This window comes from Pimephales promelas, chromosome 1, assembly GCF_988280905.1.
Source record: "Pimephales promelas chromosome 1, fPimPro1.hap1.1, whole genome shotgun sequence".
Lineage (NCBI taxonomy): Eukaryota > Metazoa > Chordata > Actinopteri > Cypriniformes > Leuciscidae > Pimephales > Pimephales promelas.
The window spans coordinates 25,365,489-25,388,013 of NC_142769.1; the positions used below are offsets into that span (position 1 = coordinate 25,365,489).

Consider the following 22,525-nt stretch of genomic DNA (forward strand, 5'->3'; position numbering starts at 1 on the left):
TTTCTAAGAACTTTTCATCCATAACATTAATTGTCCTACCCAATGTGGCCTGTCAATTCAATCACTGCAGAAAAAATGCTTCTTGCTGTGTTTAATTTAATTTTATTTGATTTATTTTTTTTTTCCATCCGATAATTTCTATTCTCTTGGCTGAATCTTAGCGGACACATCTGACTGACAATATAAAGTGCAAAATGAATTTTTGGTCACTTTCATCTTTTACATTTCCAATGAGTTTCATGTTTTTCTCTTTCTGCCCAGAAACTGCAAAAGGCTAATCCATTAGAGAAATCAAATAAAGTAGCCAGCGCTAATATAAGGTCTTACTATAATAAGGAAAAATAGAAACAGTGTTGTATAGAACATTTTTGCTCAGGAGCACAATAGTATTTTAGCACAGAAAAGGAAATGGTCCTTTTGTAATGGTACATTAATGCTTCGGCTATGTGCAAGCAGTGTTTTTGAAGAGTGAATATGCTCTGAGTTCTAGATTAAGTTATTAGTTTTACAGTGAATGAAAGAGGCAAGCCAATGGATGGAAAACAGGCAGAAAATCCTGTGAAGGCTTCAAGACATATGTTCCTTAATGTTTGTTCTCTTCGTTCAGCAGGTGATGACTGTCTCACATGACTGAATTCAGTGGCCTATTTCTCCCAAATGGAATGCTCTGATACAAGGCTCTATGCCTATAGTGTGAAAACGTGTAATGCATTAATAACCTAAAAAAGTCCCCATAGTGTGCTGGTTAGTGGTTACTGTCTTCTGTTCTGCAAGGATTCAAAACAAATTTGTTATTTTAAGATATATTCTTTTAATTTCCATCCACTAATCGCTAAAATGTATCTAATCAAGGGAATAATAAAGCAATAGGGTAGTTACTCATTTGATTCATGAAGAATCTGCATGTTGTAAAACTAACTATATAAGTATGCAGTAGTATACACTTTTAATTTATAATATTTTAAACACTCTCATTATTTTCATTGCTTGTTAAGTGTATAGTAAAGTGGTTAGATACAACATTATATTTCCTAGTACTGATAAAAGAGAAGTCACATTGCTTATCATTAAACAAATATGCAGCATCTTGCACTTTTCGTTATGCTAATCTGGATTGCCCTTGTACATTTAGACCCTCACTTCCATTCACAAGCTAGCTAGCTATGCCTTCAACACAGAAATGCATTGGCTACTACCTGGATGCAATCATGTACAAAACAGATTGGTATCTTTATTTAAATACCCTAAAAACCAGAGAGCCAACCTTGATGAAGAACTGAGGATCGCCGCCAACACCCGCCTCTGTAGTGATCATTTTAAACAGGATCGTTTTATAAACTTTCCTCAGAGACAACTGGGATTCACTGATAATCCGCTGTTACTGGTGAATGGTGCCGAAACGACTATCCCCCGCCTTAGCAATCATTCTCCCGTCCCGAAAGCAGTATCAGTTAATATAACTGTCGACAGCTTTCCCGCGAGTGGGGGAAATATATATATATATATATATATATATATATATATGAAGAGTTCAGATGCAAAAGCCTCTAAATGCCATTTGAAATTTTCTTCTTTAATGATGATTTTTATCAAACTTGTATATTTAAGTTCAGTGATTTCACTTAAATGGCAATGATAATTACCTATTAATTGTTATTTAAGTGAAATTACTGAACATAAATATACAAGTTTGATAAAAATCATCATTGAAGAAGAAAATTTCAAATGGCATTTAGAGGCTTTTGCATCTGAACTCTATATATATATATATATATATATATATATACAAAATAATTATACAGAATGTGTGCACCCACATACAGTATATTATGTAAACACAAACTTTTGTTTTGGATGTGATTAATCACGATTAATCATTTGACAGCCCTAAATTTTACCATTATGGCTAATAAATTTAAGAATAAATAATTAAATAAAATCTTACTGTATACTTTGTAATATTTGTATATATATATATATATATATATATATATATATATATATATATATAAAGATATATTATGTTTCCAGTTTTTAAGATTTTTTTTATTTTATTTTATTTTTTAAAATGAAAACTCATTTTGTGCTGTCTACTCTGAAGCCATGCCTACAGGCTGCCCTAATCAGTCAGGTCTCTTTTGGAGAGAGATTGTTATTGATCTGTTTCTTTCAAAACAACAGTAGAACACAGATGTTCTAAGGTCTGTTGGATTAGAAGCTGTGGACACTGATGCAAACAAAAATGGCATACTTCCTCACATATTTCATCTTGTTTCTGCTTAGCATTTCATATATATATATATATATATATATATATATATATACACTCCTCAATTACATACAAAAGTGCCATCAGGCTTTGTTGGACTGTTATTTTTATCCAAAAGTATTGCTATAAGTTTTAATTACTATTATGAAGTATTAATACATTACATTCATGTAATGTATCTGTGGAATTTAAATATATTTAAAGTTTTAAAATCCTAAGAAAATGTTTTGCTAATTTCAGCTTTAATCAGAAATATTTTTCTACTGAACATTTTGTGTGCAACTTTAGGGTACTTATGTGCACCATGCTTATCAATCGACTAATCCTCACTGTGGTGGGCTTGACATTCTCTAGCTTTGTGACCCAGTGGAGCAGATTGACGGTACAGTTCAATGATCTAACATCCAGTCATGGAGAGAGAAACTGGTTTAACTCAATTGGCAGCAGGCTGAGGCTCAGATTAAGCACTGCTGCTAAAGCCCCTGCAATGCTGTGGACTTCACATGTTTGGGATCATGAGTTGTATGATGCCCCGTCACATCATTTGGGTATTTAACTGGTCCTGGCTGCAATAACTCTTACATATGACTGTAACTCGTAGATGATTTGTAACTTGTATGAATGACTTCACTTCACTAGACCTTAAAAATAATTAACATTAAAGCAATCACTTTAAATTATAAAAATTGCAAACCTATTAATATTAAAAATAAAAAAAGGTCCCGTGTAATAATAAACACTTTATATAACTAATGGAACTGATGATAAACAGGAGCGGATTCCTGTTCAGATCCATGCTGATGGTAAGATGTTGTTGGGTGAGGTGTCATATAATGTGTCTATACTTCATGGCAGGATGTGGTATGGTGGATTGGCTAAAATCCTGTTGTTTGTTGGGACTGGGTACGTGAGAACACAGGGACGGCTTGTGTGGCTTGAAGACATTGATTTTCATCCTCTAATCCAATATCCACAAGGAAGTTGAGGATATGGATTTGTGCCCTCAATTGGTTCCTTGGATTAAACCTGTTAAGTTTCGCCACTAAACTGAGAGCAAAATAGTACATTTCATCCTCCTGTATTGGCACATGAGGTGGAGCTGTAGTTGATGGTTGAGAGATTATATCAAGTAGCTGTTGTTCTGTTGGACTTGGAGATGCAACTCTTCTTCTTTTTTTGTCTCTGTCGACCTTCATTTATTATTGCCTGCACTCTGGGATGGGCAGGGGTGTCAGCTATCTGTGTAGGTAATTGAGGGGTAGAGGTGGTTGGGGGTGGTGTGGGGGTTAAAGATAATTGATTTCCCAAGCCAGGAGTTGCAGGCCTTTGTATAACCGTAAAGGGACTGTATGGTCTGCTTAGCTGACATATCTCTTGATCCACATCCCCTTCAGCCAAACTCATATCCACTAGTTCATCCTCTAGCTGCAAAGTTGTTTTTGAACTAAAATAATAACAGGTGTTATTAATGTACATTTACAATGTAAAATAAATACATAAAATCGGTATAAAAGTATTCCAAAACAGTAATACAGATTTCTCTAGACATTTTTTCATAATTAAGTTCTTTTCTCAACATTACAAACATACTAACCTTCTTGCCTGCATATGTGGCAACAAGAAAGACATCACTTGTTCATATTTCCACTCCTTGACAGTACCACCAGCAGAACCACTAGGCATTTTCTTTTGTTTTTTACTCCTTACAAAGGCATCTCTCAGTAGTCTCCATCTCCGTTTGCATTCATGCACTGGAAAAAACATGCATATATATATTTTATACATTATTGTTAATTTTCTTCACAGATTCCTTGGCACAGGGGAGAGTTTCAGCAGCCTAGCGTTCCAATAGGCTTGGGATAAGTACCGTGGCTGAATCTGTCCACATGACATGCAGAGCTATTGAGAGGCAAATGATGGCGTCCCAGTTCCCAAAACCAACAGAGGAAATTTGGAGAAATATTGCCACCAAATTTTGGGAGAAGTGGAACTTTCCAAATTGCATAGGTGCAATTGATGGAAAACATGTCACCGTAGTGTCACCAGCAAATTCTGGGAGCTTGTATTTTAATCACAAGGGGACATCCTCTGTTGTTCTCTTAGCGCTGGCTGATGCGGAATACAGATTCACTTTTTTACAAGTGGGTGACTTTGGTAGAACAAGTGATGGAGGAGTATATAGTGGTTCTGCACTTGGAAGAGCAATGGAGGCCAAAAAGTTGTCTGTGCCTGCAGACTGCGCTTTACCGGGGTCTGGGGCACAAGGCCTGATGCCATACACCATAGTGGGAGATGGTGTATTTCCCCTGAAGACACATCTGATAAGACCATTTCCAGGGAAACAAATTCCAAAATGGCGCAGAATCTTCAATTACAGATTGTCTCGTGCACGTATGGTTATTGAGTGTGCCTTTGGCATTCTGTCATCCAGATGGAGAGTACTCCACACAAAGATGAACGTGAATCCGTCAAATGCTGATTCTGTGGTTACTGCAGCCTGCATCCTACACAACTACCTCCTGAATCCTTCAGAGAACCAAAGGTGGCTGGAGGAGTCAGAAGAAAGAGGGGAAGTGCTTCCAGATGTCAGAAATATGGGGGGCAACAGGGGATGCAGGGAAGCCTACAACGTACGTATGATGTAAGATCTGTCTTAACCTTCTACAAGGACCAGAAAAAACACACATTTTTAATGGTACCGAACTTTTTAAATTGTAAATAGTTTTTCATTTGTTGTGGAAAAAAAATCTGATGTTAAATTGATAAAGTAATGATGCAAATAAAGAGAATTTTAACAGTACTGGTCTACTTTTTTTAAATGCAAGAACAAACATGTTTAATTCATACATTATATATATATATATATATATATATATATATATATATATATATATATATATATATATATATATATTTATTGAGCTACATTATTTATACTAATAATTGATATACATGTCATTGTTAGTACATATCCCTTTTCTACAATACCAAAACAGGTATTTTACCTCTGCTATTTAAAAGGCTGGGTGTTGCCACAAAAGTTTGTACATTTTGAAATTATAACTATATAGTTATAACTAGGGTTGGGAACCGAGAACCGGTTCTTTTCCAGAACCGGTTGTGTTTTTGAAAAAATACCGGAACCGTGCAAAATTCCTAAGTTTCGGTTCCGAAAACGGTTCTGATGCCGATGCGATATCATCATGTGGGCGAAGTGCTGGGAGTAGAAGACGCCGTCTTATTCCTAAATGACAAAAACTTCACCACTGAAGTTGCGATTTGCTCTCACACGCGCTGCATTTGTCACACACAGACACACGCACGCTGCGCGCGCCGACCGCCGAGTCACTCTCTAGCCTACATTCAAATCTGTTTGCGCTGAGAGAGAGAGAGAGAGCAGTTGTCGATATGAAACTGCTTTACAATCACACAGTCTCAATATTTATTTGTTTCACATATTCAAATGATTTCCGTTACAGAATTAGTGAGATTATAGTTTGAGTAAACATTGACGGTAGTGGTCAAAACAGATGCAGTCCGTATATTTTTTGTGTTCAGAATTTACAAAATATATACAATGAGCGAGTGCATCATAATGTTTTTTTTTTCAAACCGTGTTTTTGTCTTATCTTGAATCACTACGTAAAGCCTGTAATAAGCGTTAATACTCGGACTTCTTTAGACTGGCCGGCGGATCGCAGCTGCTGCGGAGTAGCCCAATGCCTGCGTGACTCGTCATGGACATAAACAGAGAGAAGTAGCTCCGGCAACAATTGTTCTTCCGCAAGACGCATGCAGTTCTGTTTATTAACTGCTAGAGCGCCGATTTATCCAGTAATGAAATAAGTAAAGTCTTTATGAATCAATCATTCAAACCGATTAAAAAATAATCTGTTCTACACACATATGTGTGTTAAAGCAAAAGCATATACTATTCCTTCTGAGAGGGTATTCTTCACTGTTGGAGATACAATAAAGGAGAGGTCTAAATTATTATAGAGAATGCAGAATTTTTTAATTTCCTTTATATATAATTTTTTTTTTTTTTTTTTTTTTGCAAAGATTGCTTAATAATATTTTGAGTTTGTTTACATCACCAGTCTGTTAAACTAATTTGTCATGTACTATAAGAAATAAACACAAAAAGGATTGTGGATTTTTCTCTTACTAATATTTTTAATTGAATGGGAACCGGAACCGGAATCGTTTGGCGGAACCGGAATCGGAACCGGAACCAGAAAATTTCTCACGATTCCCAACCCTAGTTATAACAAACTTACATTACACTATGTTTATTTAATGTATATATAAAATAAGAAAACTATATAGGCTAATAAGATTTATTTAGGAAAGCAAGCTACAAATACATATTCAGGTGTTCATGCATGTATTAATACTTTCTATGTATATTTAAATGTTCAGAACAGAACGGTTAATTTAATAAATTAGCATGACATCAAGGTGAAAGATGATCAACACATAAAAAGGAAAACACAGAATACATTGAAGTTTAGGTAAAAAAAAAAAAAAAGTAATATTTATTAATTCCCTCATTTTAAAGACTTTATGAGATATATTTAAAATTATTCTATATGTGTCGGCTTGGCCCGGTCATACTGGAAGTACCTATGGTTTATTGCAGTTCTAAAAGGCACCACAAATGCCTGTTAGTTTCAGTTTATTTATAAAGCACATTTAAAAAACCAAAGTGCTGTACACAGAGGTAAATACTATTTAACTAATTTACAGCAGTTCAGAGCAGAATACTCATTCCAGACTAAAAGCGACAGAAAATATATAGGTTTTAAGACAAGACTTGAACTCAGACAGAGAGGAAGTTGTTCTAATATAAAGTGGGGGATTTTTCCAGAGTGTGGGACCAGCCACTTCAAAGGCATGGTCTCCCCTTGATTTTGATTGATAGCCTTGTTTTTGGTATCTGAAGAAGAGGTTTAGTTTCAGAACTAAGATGTCTCGTGGAGGATTGGTAATGAAGTAAATCAGATAAATAAGCAGTAAATCATTCAAGGATTTATACACCAGGATTAAAATTGTATACTCAATTTTAAAATTTATCGGTAACCAGTGAAGTGATCTTAGCAGGGGGGTGACATGATCAAATTTCCTTTTTCCCATAAGGAATCTCGCTGCAGCATTATGAACATTCTGTAGGCGGGCCGTTTGGGACTTTGATGCGCCGAAATACAGAAGGTTACAATTAGTCCAGGCGCGAGTTGATAAGAGCATCGATAGCCAACTTCAGCGATCGTTTAGGGAGATATGATTTAATTTTCGCTATAGAACGAAGATAAAAGAAACTAGATCTGACGACAGCACTAATTTGTTTATCGAATTTAAGGGAGCTATCTAAAATAACACCTAAGTTACGTACCTGGGGAGCAATAGATCGATCTAAAGATCCCAGGTCAAAATCATAGGTTTGCCTAGTTTCTGAGGGGTTAAGTTTAAACATTATTTCCTTTACGTAATGTAAGGAGACAGGGTTGAATGAGGTCCATCGGGTAGACAAACTCCTCTCTTTAGATATTTCCTGTCCGGAGGCTTGAAATTGAGCTCTCAGGTTAGAGACTTTATTGCCAAAGAATTTAACTAGATCCTCACAGAGTGTCAAAGAGGAGCAGCGAATAGGGGTATGGTTTTAAAATTGAGTTAATAATAGAAAAAAAATGTGCCTTAGGGGTGTGGTGACGATTCTCAATCAATGTATTAATGTATCAATGTGTTAACCGCATTCTGATATAATGATAGACAGTCTCTTAAGATTTCGTACGAGACCTGTAATTTATATTTTTTCCACTTCCTTTCTGCTTTTCTGCATGACTGTCTCAAGGAGCATAAACTATTATCAACCCAGGGCTCAGATTTGGTTTTAGTCTTAGATTTAAAAAAAACTTGAGGGGAGCAGTAAGATTTAATATATATTCCCAAGCCGTGTTTATAAGGGAGAAATGCTGCTCCACATCAAGGTCAGGGAGTGGAGATTCTAAGGATAGAATAGGTTTACTCTCATTATACAGCTTAGTAAAGTCCATTTCAAAATGTGGTAAGTATGCACGCGCTTGTGTGGTGTTTGAAACAGGTGTGATAGTAAGCAGAGGAAGAGACATTTAAAATAGGAAAATGATCAGAAATTGCATAATCAATAACTTCAACTTCAGATACAGATAACCCATATGATAGAATTTGATCCAACATACATGGATATGTGTGGGATTATTAACCCACTGCCGAAGGTTAAAGGGGGGGGTTGACTGCTTTTTTTCTTTGCATGATTGTGTTTATGGGGTGCAATATAACATGTATTCGTGGTTTTTCATTTTTAAAAAGTCCTATTTTTCATAAACTTCACGTTTATTTTCAGCCGTGCTCTCCTCTGTCCTTGAGCGAGCGGTTGACTTCCTGAGTCTATGAAACCACTCCCTCAGAAACACGTCGTGGGCTCAGATTGGTTAGCTTGGCCCGGTGTGTTGTGATTGGCTGAACTGTTGCTTACGTTGTCCGGAAGGTTAATGCTCATTACCTTTACGGGCGAAATGGGAACGTCATGAGCTCCAGACCAGATGTAAATGCGTCGATCTGCAGTAACAGTATGACCCAGAATCAGACCGAGAAAGCCGCGATGAAAAGAGTACACAGAACCTCACCACACACAGCTCTTAATAAACGTTTCTGAATGATAATTTGCTACATTTTTTAACTTTATACACGTGTTTAACACAATATCATCTGGATCTGATTGGCAACAATAGCAACTGACTGGCTATTAATGTCATACTCAAACAGCGGTGGCAAGTTTACGTTCTTGATCAAATCGAAAATAACGTCATAAAACATATATACATGAAAAATACATTTACAACATTAGCACTTATACAAAATTCAGGTTTGTACGCGTTTGTCGTAGACACAAAATAGCATAAGTGATAGCCTAGTGGCAATAAAGCCAGCGCTGGCATTTGAAAAAAACTAAAACACAATGGCTACGTCTGGAATTATACATGCAAATACATTTAAAATGGTTAAGTCTTAGCCTACTTACAGGTTGTGGCCCAACAACTGCTGCCTCTGGTTTTAAAGTTGGAACGGCTTCACGTTTCGGTAACAGTTTCTTGTTGAATACGGTGTTGAACTCGTAGAGATGCTGGAAGCTGTCTTCCGTTAAATGCGCTGCACAGAGAGCTAGATTACGATCGTCATTTTCAGGAACATAATCAAACATAAATTGTATCCATTGTTGACGAAGTACAGCGTCCGTGGGAAGTTCGAAGACATAAGACCTGACAGCTGCGTGAACAACACACTCGACGAGCTGGAGCTGCTGAAATATGGCCATGCCCTTTTCTGCATATTCCGGAGGGAGTGGTTGATGCAAATGTGTGGGTTAGTGACGTACCATAACCCAGCTGTAGTCTCAATCCAGTCATTTTTTTAGGCAATATACTTCCTGATTTTTAAAAGACGATATCTCTGCTTACACTGAACTTTCAGTGCTGCAACTTTGCAGAGACTGTTCATGCACCAACAGCAACATTACACACTATTTAAAATGAAAAAAAGTGAAATCGCAGTCAACCCCCCCTTTAAAAGAGTCAGTGATGTTTAAAAACTCAGTAGTTAGCCGCTCAGAAGGGCAACATAAATGCACATTTAAGTCACCTAAAATAAGGATAGAATCATATTTGGTGACCAAGCCACCTACAGATTCAGAGAACACTTGTCATTGCCATTCTGTTATGTATTAAGATGTATATTTGTATTCCTATTTTGTGTGCATGTTTTTCTTGGTACCGTTTTAAGTCTTTCTGTCCAGCTGAGTTAATCAGATACAGGAGATTACAGTAAAATGTATAATTGTATGTCCACCAGCTTTTTTGGGACAGTAACACTGTCAGAACCTGGTGTTTCTTACAGAAAATATTAACACTGATAACAACATTTACGACCTCCTATAGGAATGTTTAGAGAAGTGTCGGCTTTCTCTGAATTCTTACTAACGAGGAGAAATTAATCCTGTAATCATATATTCTATTATATATCCACTTGAGAATTGTATGAACAATGTATCTAATTTCCCTATCTCATGATTTGCCTTTTGTATGGTTTGGTCTATGTTTCTCGAAAACTCTGATGGGATAATGTTTCAAACTTTGCAACCTGTGGTTAACCAAATCCATGTGTGTCAAGTTTGGTCTCTTTAAACTCCAATCTTCGTTCCCCATTTGTTAATTTACATTACATTTTGCTAAACTTTGTGGTGACACATAAGGACTATAAGAATTGTGAAGATTTTTCTCTTAAACACCCAATGAAATTAGAGATTGAAATGCCTTGCTATAACACAAATGGACGTAAAATCTCCCTCCCAAAGGACAGCTTCTTATTGGCTCAAACGCCTCCAGAGGGTGTGGCATCTTCAAGCTTTAAGAATCACTGATCACAAAATCAGCCTTGTCTTTTCCTCTTACCTCCTGCTCTCTTCATCATGTAACTCCTTCGTGATCTCCTTCGTGATCCCCTCTGGGGGTCTTTTATCTTTTCTTTGTTTGTTAAGTTTTGTTTATCCTTTTTCGTATTATACTATTGTTCATTTCCAGGTAAATTAACTTAGCCTGAATTGTTTCTTTGGTAATTTACGTCAAAGACCTTTAAACCTTCTTTGAAAGTCTGTGCTCCAGACCATCTGCCAAACCACGTGACGCTCCAACGGGACACTCAGGACACAAGGCCGCCCAATATGCAAAGCCTTAGGCCCCGTCCACACTACTGCGTTTTCGTTTAAAAACGGAGACCTTTTGCTACGTTTGCACCTCCCGTCTACACTAAAACGGGAAAAACGAAGACCTAAAACGGAGAAGTTTAGAAATGCTGCAGCTGCGTTTTGCGTTTTGAATCTCCGGAGGGCGTTTTAGTGTGGACGAGACAAAACGGAGGAGTTTACAAACGATGACGCAGAGGCTGACGCTCGGCTCTATGATTGGGTGTCATCAGTCATGACGTATCTTTCCCTGATTCGCCAACCACTGTTTACACCGGCGCGCGCATGCCCAGTGTTGGTGAATGGTCACGTGATCCACGTTTTCAGTCGTTTTAGTGTGGACGGAGATAAATTCTAATATGCAGGTAAAACGCTAGTGTGGACGGAGATCGTTTTTGTTTTAATTCTCCGTTTTTAAACGAAAACGCAGTAGTGTGGACGGGGCCTTATTCAGCAACATAAAGAGAACCATACACATTTGCAAGTATATTCCTTTATCGAGCTCTCAGAGCAGTTTTTCCGTGTTGTCTTAAATGTTTAAACTGCCCAGGTGTATTTTGTCAAACTGATCCAAACGGATCTCCTCTCTCTCTCTCTCTCTCTCTCTCTCTCTCTCTCTCTCTCTCTCTCTCTCTCTCTCTCTCTCTCTCTCTCTCTCACACACACTCACCCTGTTGATTTCACTTTCAATCTCCTTCAGTTTTTTGTCCGTTATCTGCTTGTATATACATATACCCCATGTATCTGTATACGTAGTCTGCCTTTATTAAATCAATTATATTCATTCATGGATTCTGTCTCTTGCTCAAGTCATTTTAATGTCACAATCCAACAGTACAAGCTTTAAAAGGTACTTTAACTGGCAGACTATCTTTATAAAACAGGAAGGATGTAATCATGGCCAGAAATTACCTTTCCTGTCTCTGAAATTGTCTTTGTATGAGAATTGATAAAGATCGCATGATCAGCTTGCTGGACAACAGATCATCAAATCACAAATTAATTCCACAGGGACTATCATCAGAGTCGACATATGGTAGACCTAATTGATTGAGTATTGATATACAATTGAGCTCCTGTCTGTAAAACATAGTCTACTTCTGCAATAAATTAGAATCCTTTGTGGTTTATTTTCTAGGTACACTTATGAATGCAGATGCAGGGAACATATCATAGGCCTGGTTCAACCAGACTCATACATTTCATTTGTCCAGAGAGTCTGGCCTAGCCTGGTTCAACCAGACTCTAGCACATTTCATTTGTACATAGAGTCTGGCCTCTCTCCATTGAGAAACATTTACTTCCTTGTAGGCGGGTTCACTATTAAAGTTTAAAACTATTGGATCTGCCCAGAGTCCCTCACAATCTCCCATAGCCAATCGCTAACGTGTGGTCATGAGTGACGTATGTCACGCGCCGAAACGGCTGGAAACAACAAGTCAGAATGATCAGAGGATTATGTTTACAATAGGATTTCAGTCAATGAGAGCTGCAGGTTTTGTTAATCTAGGAACAATTATTAATTCGAAATGTATATTTGATATGAAGTACAGTGATATATTCATTCAACGGTCGAAGCTGTGTCTTCATTACAAATACGCCGATGTGGTCGTTGTCTGATCTGCCGCAAATGCTGCTGTGTCTTCATTACAAATACGCCGATGTGGTCGTTTTCTGATCTGCCGCAAATGCTATGCAGTGAATGATCAGTCGGTATCTATCTGCAGATGTGTAATAAACAACAATTTGCTACGTGTGACTGGTTTTGTGATCCAGGGTCACAAAATAACTGTTGCGCATAAAAACAATACCTTTGAAATATTACCAAACAAGCTCAGTGAGTATTTACAAACATAAAGACAAAAAATATAATAATAATAATTTGCTGTTTGCTGAAATATTCTACACTTAACACAAAATATAAGACAAGCACAGATGGAGATATTTTTGCTACAACTTTAATTGCTTGTCTACTGAGTCCTACTTTTTCCGTGGGCTTCAACATGCTTCAGAATGATGTTACCCAACCAAGAGCCAACGTTTTCTTAGCTATAAGTTATTCTGTTTTTAACCACATTTGCACTTATCCTCTCGCTATGACAGTTTCAGGCTTCACATCTGAGCATAGGGGCCACTGCTCCAGGTCTCCATTTGATTTGCTTTATTTTCCTCAATGATTTATATGGATTGAAAGTGCATTATTCTTTGAAATATAAATGTCTTTGTGGATTAGAAGGGGATCAGAATTTGATTGGAATACATTTCTGTAGGAGGGCAGTGGATGGAAGGGCCTGCGTGAGAGTGCCAAATGCTTTCATTGCCACCTCCGGATATCAGTGCCAACTCTGTGTTGTGCAAAATTTGCTGCACAAAACTAAAAAAAAAAAAAAAAGATGTTGCCTAGGCGTTCGTTGCAGCCCACCAGTTTACCCACCTCATTTTATCTAATCTGTAAATTACTGCATCCATCCACAAAGCACTAGCTTCCTCTTGACTATTTTAAATGTTCAATCTGTGCCGCTCAGAGACGTGTGGAAGCCAAAGAGAGAGAGAGGGAAAGTGAGTTATTATGCCACAACACTAAAAATACAAGAGTAACGTTCTTTAACCTTCAGTCTGACCCTGTTTAGACATTCACAGATTTACCTTTCAGCCAAAAGCTCATGACTCCAGATATTGCACATATGAAGAAAAGACATCTTTAAAAATGTCATGTGTGATCTTATCTGTGAGCGTATGTACAGCACTGTTGTTTTAGTATTATTGTTATTCTATTATAGCATATTCATATTTTCAATTAGCTTTCATTTTTAGATGTTCAGTTTACATTATAATTTAAGTTATTTTTTATCATTTTATTTATATTTCATTTATTTATGTATTTTGTATTTTGAATGTAATACTTCATCAGCTTAAGTTGACATTTTTATTGTAATGTTTATATTTTATTTCACTAGTTTATTTTAATACCAAAATATTTAATGTTTTTATTTAATATTTAAAATTTTAATAATTTTAATTTTAGTTAACAGTAACAACACAGATGTACATTAGATATCAGTGACATGCAAATACAGTGCTTGATTTCACGACAGTGTGGACTTCTGTGTGGCCACCTATGTGAGCAGGGACTAGCATGAACCTGAATTCACAGCATAACCCATATCTATTATTAATGAATTTGCTTGAAGAGCACATTTTTCTCAAAGCTTTGTATGCAACTACAAAGCCAGAGAAATCAAATCAGAGGCACAAACTTGGCAAGTGAAAGAGCATATGTGATCAAGTAAGACACAGAAAGTTAGGACAGCAAAGATGTTAACAGCATTCTTCATCAGTTGTAAGAAATACAGTATAAAGAAGGTTGTGAAAACTCCAAGTGATGTATGTTTGTTTCAACTTTAATCAGTTATTGACAAGCACATAATGTTCTCAAAGTGGAAAGGAGTTGCCCCTCGTTGTTGAAATGTGTATCTCCTCACCTTTAGCTCAACTAGATCATGAAGTGACAGTCATTAGTAGTGGAGCGGCTGAGTGCTCATGTTTGGCAGAATCGTTCAGTTTATGATACAAGCGTGAAAATTGGCATGAGCAGTCTCCATGGGTCACTTGACAAGAAAATTGTCTGTGCCACTTGAAATTTCAAGATGGCCGACACCTTAGTGGAGCAGTTAAGTGATATAGTGGTTTATTTGGTGATACAAGCATGCAAATTGGCATGAGCAGTCTCTGATGGTCACTAGACAATAAGCCACCAATAGCTACTTGAAATTTAAAGATGGCGGCCATTTTTCAAGATGGCCGACACCTTAGTGGAGCAGTTAAGTGATATAGTGGTTTATTTGGTGATACAAGCATGACAATTGGCATTGGCATTTTCAAGATGGCCACCACCTAAGTAGAGTAATTAGACTTAAGAAATCATTTAGTTGGTGATACAAGCATGAAAATTGCCATGAGCTGTCTCAAAGGGTCATTTGACAAGAAACTGCCCACAGCTACTTGAAATTTCAAGATGGTGGCCTTTTTTTTTCAAGATTACCACCATGGAGCAGTTAAGCGATATAATTGTTTAGTTAGTGCCATAAGCATGCAAATTGATATGAGCGGTCTCTAAGGGTTGCTTGAGAAGAAAACACTCTCAGCCACTTGGAATTTCTATTTTCAAGATGGCCGACCCCTGGATCCTCAAATCAAAGAACAACTTTCAACTCATCAAAATACAGTTGTGTTGATTTGTTGATTATAGATAGATTAGACAAGAGTGATTATCTGCACTACCAGGGCACACTGGTGATAGTATCACGTTTTCTATGCCATCACCTTCATCTAGTAGGGTTGGACTAGGTAAGATAGAAGTAAGATAGGCAGAGCATTGATCTTGAAATAATGGAAAATTTCTTGCAATGGTATCATAACCAGTACAATCATGCTCTCTGTTGAATAAACTCGGATGAATGAGTTTTTCCTTGGTGTCCTGCTGACAAATGAAACATCTGTCCCTGTTAGTTTTCTCAACTGTAATGGTGGCATCTGCCATGTCTGCAGCAAATGTATAGGCAGAGGTCGAGGGTTTATCCTTTTGCCACCTTTTACCAAGAACGTTGATGCATGGGATACAACTAAGTTCATGCCTTAACCGATCCCTTAGTCCGATCGTTCATCCAATGCCATTTATATCAAGTGTGATCTGTACACCATCCGGTTAAAGAGGTCATGACATGGTTTTTTGTTTTGTTTTATTATGTTCCCTTAGGTGCAATTATAGTATTACTTTGCCCACCCTATTTCTCATCCTCTGATTCAAACAGTCTGTCTTGTTTCCCCTTTAAGAGTTCAGTGTTAACGCCCACTGTTATGATTGGCTAACGTCAGTGCTTATGCATAAATTATTATCGCCCCCTAGCCAGAAAATGTACGGATTCCATGGAACTGTTTATAGTAGCGGGTGCTGCCGATTGGTGCGAGCAAGGCGATGCCTCTTGAAATTATACAACCCTATATGTTTGAGCCAGAATCAGATGAGGAATCAGAAGAAAATGAACCATCACGACAACTAAGAATGGATCAGTCCGTGTCCACATGTAAAGTGTGAAACTATTTTGAATTATATGTAATTTGTAACCCGAGGGCTGAGACACTTAAAAATGGGTTATTGTTGCGTAATTATCCTATAATTTGCTGACAGTTGAACATTATTTAACTAATTTCAATGAAATTATAGGGTGTACCACGGACAAAATGTTTGCACAGGCCATATTTGGAGATGCAGCATTGATATGGCAAAAATGTTAATTGCTCCGCACAATGCTCCGCTACGTGAAACGTCAGTCTTCCGATCTTTTACCATCGTGTCAATTCTCAATTGATTTTGATTCAAATGCTTTTGATTCATATTCACAGTTTCAAGGCGCACGAGCGGCCCGGAGCTCTCTGTTCGTTCTTTCAGTAACATGCGCCCTGTCACACTCATCTACATCACTCACCTATTAAATAAGGGTTTTGGCTGCATATAAACGGATCGTTCGTCAGCATATTCAAACATGTTGTTTTTCCACAGTCAGGAACAGCACATCTGCATCTTCTTGTAAACAGACCCACTCTGCACGTCGACTGAACACTTGTGGGCATGACAACGATACGATTATGCGAAATGAGGCGTAGTTGCCCTGCGCTGGAGGGAGTCATATGCAAACGACTGGTAGGCTACGTCACTTTGTACCATGACTGCACTTCATACCATGGATCCACAACGAGCTGTATTTAGAGTTTGATTAAATAAATGCTTTGTTTATAATGGGGAAGATTATAAAGACAGCATTTGCGATACTAACTTTACAATTAGCTGACATTGAACCCCACTCTGAGTTTAACAGCAGTGATATATCTCCAGTGTGCCCTGGTAGTGCAGATATTCACTCTTGTCTAATCTATATATAATCAACAAATCAACACTACTGTATTTTGATGCGTTAAAAGTTGTTCTTTATAATAATCTAAAACATATCAAATAAAATGAATGAAACCAAATCGTCCTTAATGAAAAAATATATATATATATATATCGGAAAATTGATCTGAGGATCCAGGGGTCAACCATCTTGAAAACAGAAATTTCATTTGGCCGAGAGTGCTTTCTTGTCAAGCAACCCTTAGAGATTGCTCGTAGCAATTTGCATGCTTATGTCACTAACTACCAAAATATATCGCTTAACATCTCCATTTAGGTGGTGGTAATCTTGAAAAAAAAAAGGCTGCCATCTTGAAATTAAGTAGTTGTGGGCAGTTTCTTGTCAAATGACCCTTTGAGACTGCTCATGCCAATTTTCATGCTTTTATCACCAACTACTGTAAATTATTTCTTAAGTCTAATTGCTCCACTTAGGTGGTGGTCATCTTGAAAAATGGCCGCCATCTTGAAATTTCAAGTAGCTGTGGGTAGTTTATTGTCTAGTGACCATCAGAGACATTTTCATGCTTGTATCATAAACTGAACGATTATATCACTTAGCCGCTCCACTATAGGCCTACCATTTATTTTTACTCCTTTCACTCCTCTCCAGAATACCTCCCACCGAGAAAGGCAAGAGAGGAGCTAAAATAGGAACTAGCCTACAGTCTGCGGCTTTGTTTACATCACAGACTTTCTTTTTTTCACCTGTCATGTGTTATAATGATGTTAGTATGCCTTTGCCTGCAGTCAGACTACGGTTGCAAAGTGGGTCTGACACTTTGTGCAGCAAATGTGCTTGGAGATTTAATTTACATCTGTCAATGAAAATATCTCAACAACCTTGTCAGCCCTTGATAAACATCACCTGTGTTGTTCAGACAATACCGCCAAGGCAAAGGTCCAGGACAGGCTGATGTTCAGCCATGTGACGGGTTGTAAAATAGCCAATTTAGTGCTGTTTTTCTTTCTTTCCACATTTAAATAAAGTATCTATATATCTGCATGCATAAGTGCCTGTGCCGTTTATTCGTACAGGTGCAGCATTTGAGTTAATGTGTATGTGTGGTCGCTTTACATTATTTCTCATTAAGACATTATCACTATCACATATCTGAAGCACCACTCTTATCTACCTCAATTGCAGCTATCTACTGTATACCAAGCAGGCTTGTAATCAGTGGCGCCTCCAGAAATTTTTCGTAGGGGTGGCCAGATGGGGCCAGTTAAAATCTTGGGGTGGCACACCAAAATTACAGTATAAACCATAATTTCAGAATTGTATTCTACTGTTGTAATAAACCAGCCTGTAGAAAACTATCAGAAAGACTTAAGGAAACTCCTACTGATATACTTTGGTTTATTGTGTAATATTTAATGTTACTAATGATATTAGTAGGGCTCAACTAATATATATTATATTGTATATAATGATATATGTTATATGATATATAAGGGCCCTTGCCCCACAGCAAATTTCCAGATACTTTACATAATTGTGATGAATTTAATCATTTTTAAGTTATTATTTTACAGTGTAAGATTACAATTAACACCTTTAAATATTACATAAATGTATTATGAATTTTTAATACACTTAATGAGTGTATACATCAGCAGCAAAAAGTAATTCTTGAAAAAATCTGCACAGTAATTTTATAAAATCTAAATATGTTAATAAAAACAAATTACTATTAGTTCTCTTTTAAAATTCAATCAGGCAATCATGTCACAATTTTATATTTATATATTAATGTCAAGAATTCAGAAGTGCATATATAGCCTAAACTACAAATAAATGATATACAATTAAATTATGCTTATTTAAAATGTATTGAGCAGGCTAGGTATAACAAAATATATTGGCTTTTAATAATATTTCAGTGCGCAAACCCATGATTACATGAAAAACAGAGAGCACACAGCGTGTATGCGCATCGCGGCTGCAGAATGATGTGCTCAAAGCAACATGGAGTCACAGTGTGCAAAAGTCTGCAAAAGTGCGCATTTAAAAGCTCATGTCACAAATCGAAGAAATGTTGAGCGCACAAATCCTAGTGCGATTTGTTCCTTTGTTTCACAGTTATTGGTGCGTTTGATGCCGATTCATAATCCTTGTCATATGTGTGATCTAACAGTAGCACACGGTAGTGAGTCGTTTAAAAACAGCAACAAACTCCAAGAAAATAAAGTAATTTTATGCGAATATACAGCCTTTTATCTACAGATCATGCATTTATAATGTCAATATATCATATTGGAGAGAGTTTTACCGTTCATCCAAGAGGCGCGCGTGCTGTTTGAATATGAATGGAGCCGCAGAGGAGGGAAAACGAGTTTCCGTACACTTTAATGATGTAAATATACTTCTGTCCCTCACATTAAGCTATGGAATGACTTCAGATGACTTTGTCACCCAAACTGACGTGACAAAAGCGGGAGGCGCCGAAAAGCGCGCTGTTTGCATCCCTGCCTGTCCAAACGTGGCAAAACACATCTAAAAGCTGCTGTAACAGTGTACCATTTGGCATTTAAAAAGCACGTCACGACACATAATTCCCCGTCTTCTTTTACTTAAGAATATTTTTGACTTATTTATAAAATGCATAACTGATGCTACAAAAATTAATACTGGCCATTGGGGTGGCCAATGGGGTGGCCAGGAGTCGGCAAGGGGTGGCCATGGCCACCCCTGGCCACCCCTTGGTGGCGCCATTGCTTGTAATTCCCAGAGAGAGCTATCCATTACCATTATCATCTGAATGGCTCTGGCTCAACTGGACCCACAACTTTTTAAGCAAATCATATGAGCGTTAAATGCTATTGCTCTAATAGCAGATGGAAGATAGCAGAGGGAAAATATAAGTCTACTTAATGCTTTTAAAAGCCCTAAAAAAAGTCCCAAGCCCTGGTATATAAAAATACAGGGCGTTACCTGTAAATTAACGTATTTCTTTACAGTGTATATATATATATATATATATATATATGTTGAAATAAATATGCATGTTGTATGTAGAATGTATGTTGAAATAAATTTAAATTCATATAAAAATCATTTAAAGTTGAATCATATGCTAGTCAAATTAAAGTCATATAAGATTTATACATATTTTGTGTCATGTTTAGATGACCAACATCAATTTTGTTTGCAAAGTCTACAAATTTACAGTGCAGAAGCTGGTTGGAGGATGTGGAGTCAAAATATCTCTAACCTTTATGGGGACTGGTCATTTTTCTTCAGGATTTGAACAGTAAATCTGAAATCTGGAAATCTCAACACTTTCAAAAGTGTTTCCAATTGCAACACTAACAGTGTTACAATATGAACAATTTGCGTAAAATATGACCACCAAAGCAGAGAACAACAACACTGTTCCAGTGCTGGATGCAGCTTTGTAGCAAACACTAGCAGAGTTAATATTTTACACTGTTCTGGTGTCGACCTAACACTTTAAAGGGATAGTTCACCAAAAAATGAAAATTCTATCATCATTTACTCACCCTCAAGTTGTTACAAACCTCTATGTGTTTATTTGTTCTGCTGTACACAAAGGAAGATATATGGAAGAATGTTTTAATCAAATAGATCTCAATCCCCATTGACTACCACTATGGAAGTCAATGGGGATTCAGATCTGTTTGATTAAAACATTCTTAGTTTTTACAAGTAAGTAAAAGCTTGAAGTTTCGTTTTCAATTGGAAAGTTTTAGTTTAGTAAGACATGTAATTTTGCCAAAAGAAGAGCTTTTATTTTAAATAAATGTAATTTTTAAATCAGCTTGAGTGTGATATTTAACCATATTATTATGCTTAACTGATAATTTGAATAATTGTAATCCAATGATCAGATATCTAAATCAGAGAATACCATATGTTTGGGCTGTTGGATTATTTATTTTTACCAGCGGATTCGGGGGACTCAAAGTGCACCAGATTAATGAATTTATCTTTAAAATGTACTAAATTCAGGCCGGACCCAGAGGTACCGAGATCCACCTTCAAAAATACTAGGTAACACTGTAGACTATCTTATTAAAATACATGATGAGTATTTTACCACCGCCGCCTCATTTCAAGCCAGGAAAAACCATGCATGTGCAATATAAAGTACTGGACAACTTTCTTGCTTTCTTTATTTCTATTGTATTGCTTTAAAAATAGCATATTAAGCCAATTAAGCAAAACCTGTCAACAAAAGTCTGAAAAAAAGGGTATTCTGTCCCCCTCTCTTTTGAAATGATGGAAATGAACAGCGCGCACTGTTGCAATCACATAGTGCCACACGCACCTTTGTGCTCATGCAGACGCGTCAAGTATAAACAATGCTTTACGCTTTAACAAGCTCAGTCACAGCCCTACAGAATAACAGTTCATATTAGCCAGCTAAACTTTTACTACCCTGTTAGAAAAAATATGTAGTTGCCTAGTTTCATGTGGTTCTTCTCCCTTGATGTAATTATGGGTTTGATATGTGTGGAAAAATGTGCTGGTTACTTTCGTGAGACAATCAGCTGATTACTATTGTTATATTATATATTAAGACCTTAATATATAAGATGGCTTTATAAACTTTATCCATGATGTGGTTTATAATGGACTGTGGTACATAAACAGGGACAATGTTACACACTCTTGGATTACCCTGGCTATTCTCTGCTGTCTACACACTGCACCTTTGACTTTTTTAATGACAATTTTAACTCAACTTTGTTTACAAAATAATAATCTTTGATGCAACCAACATCTGCAAGTTGGAGCGCTCCGTGTTCCTCGACACACCCACACGCCCCCAGCTGGCCTCTTTGGATCATCCATTAAAGATCACTTGGTTAGATTCGCAGAGGTTTAGAAGACGTCACAGCACTTTGTACCAAAGCACTCTAGCTTTGCAACAGGTCGCTCAAAACAGCCGTCTGCTCTCGAAGTTCCCAGTCACAGCCTCCGCCCACCGCCGCTTCACAGCACCGTCATGCCTGGGACCAGAGACTATGTTCTTGCTCTGCTGGCTGCCGCCGCCCTCCACGTGGGCCCTGGCAAAAGATTGAGTTAAAGCCCAAGCCATAAAAGTCTTCCTAGCCCTCCTAGGAAAACGACAGTGTTTAAGTCTCGCCACAGCTAGACTTCCATCGAAAACTTTTTGCTTGTTCAGTTCCAGAAAATGCAATTGTTCCAGTCCCAGATAGCAAACTGACATTGAATCAACGTGGAAATATGACATCGAAACAACGTTGATCTGACATTGTTTTGCTCATCGAATTAATGTTGAACCAACGTCAGACGCGTCATTCTTTCAAAACTAACGGAAAATCAACTTGAAATCAACGCGTTGTTTCAACGTTATGAAAGAAAACCAATTTTCGATTTTCATTTAGCTTTGAAGAATGCCGCGTCTGACGTTGGTTCAACGTTAATTCGATGAGCAAAATCAACGTTGTTTCAATGTCATGAGAGACGTCGTTTCCACGTTGATTCAATGTCAGTTTGCTGTCTGGGGTGCTTTTTGCAGTAAACAAGCCGGTACCACGG

General features: G+C 37.2%; 1 protein-coding gene and 1 pseudogene across 2 annotated transcripts; one reads left to right on the plus strand and one right to left on the minus strand.

Moving 5' to 3' along the window:
- Nucleotides 1–3,037: 3,037 nt before the first annotated feature.
- On the minus strand, nt 3,038–4,033 carry LOC148998432 (uncharacterized; annotated as a pseudogene). Its single transcript, XR_016157259.1, has 2 exons — nt 3,864–4,033; nt 3,038–3,713 (listed from the first exon to the last, which is right to left on the minus strand). The product of XR_016157259.1 is annotated as an uncharacterized LOC148998432 (transcript).
- Nucleotides 4,034–4,050: 17 nt separating this feature from the next.
- On the plus strand, nt 4,051–5,069 carry LOC120480984 (uncharacterized). Its single transcript, XM_039674397.2, has 2 exons — nt 4,051–4,276; nt 4,373–5,069. The coding sequence occupies exons 1-2, from the start codon at nt 4,156–4,158 to the stop codon at nt 4,912–4,914; spliced, it is 663 nt and encodes a 220-aa protein (XP_039530331.2). The 5' UTR covers nt 4,051–4,155; the 3' UTR covers nt 4,915–5,069.
- The last annotated feature ends 17,456 nt before the right edge of the window (nt 5,070–22,525 follow it).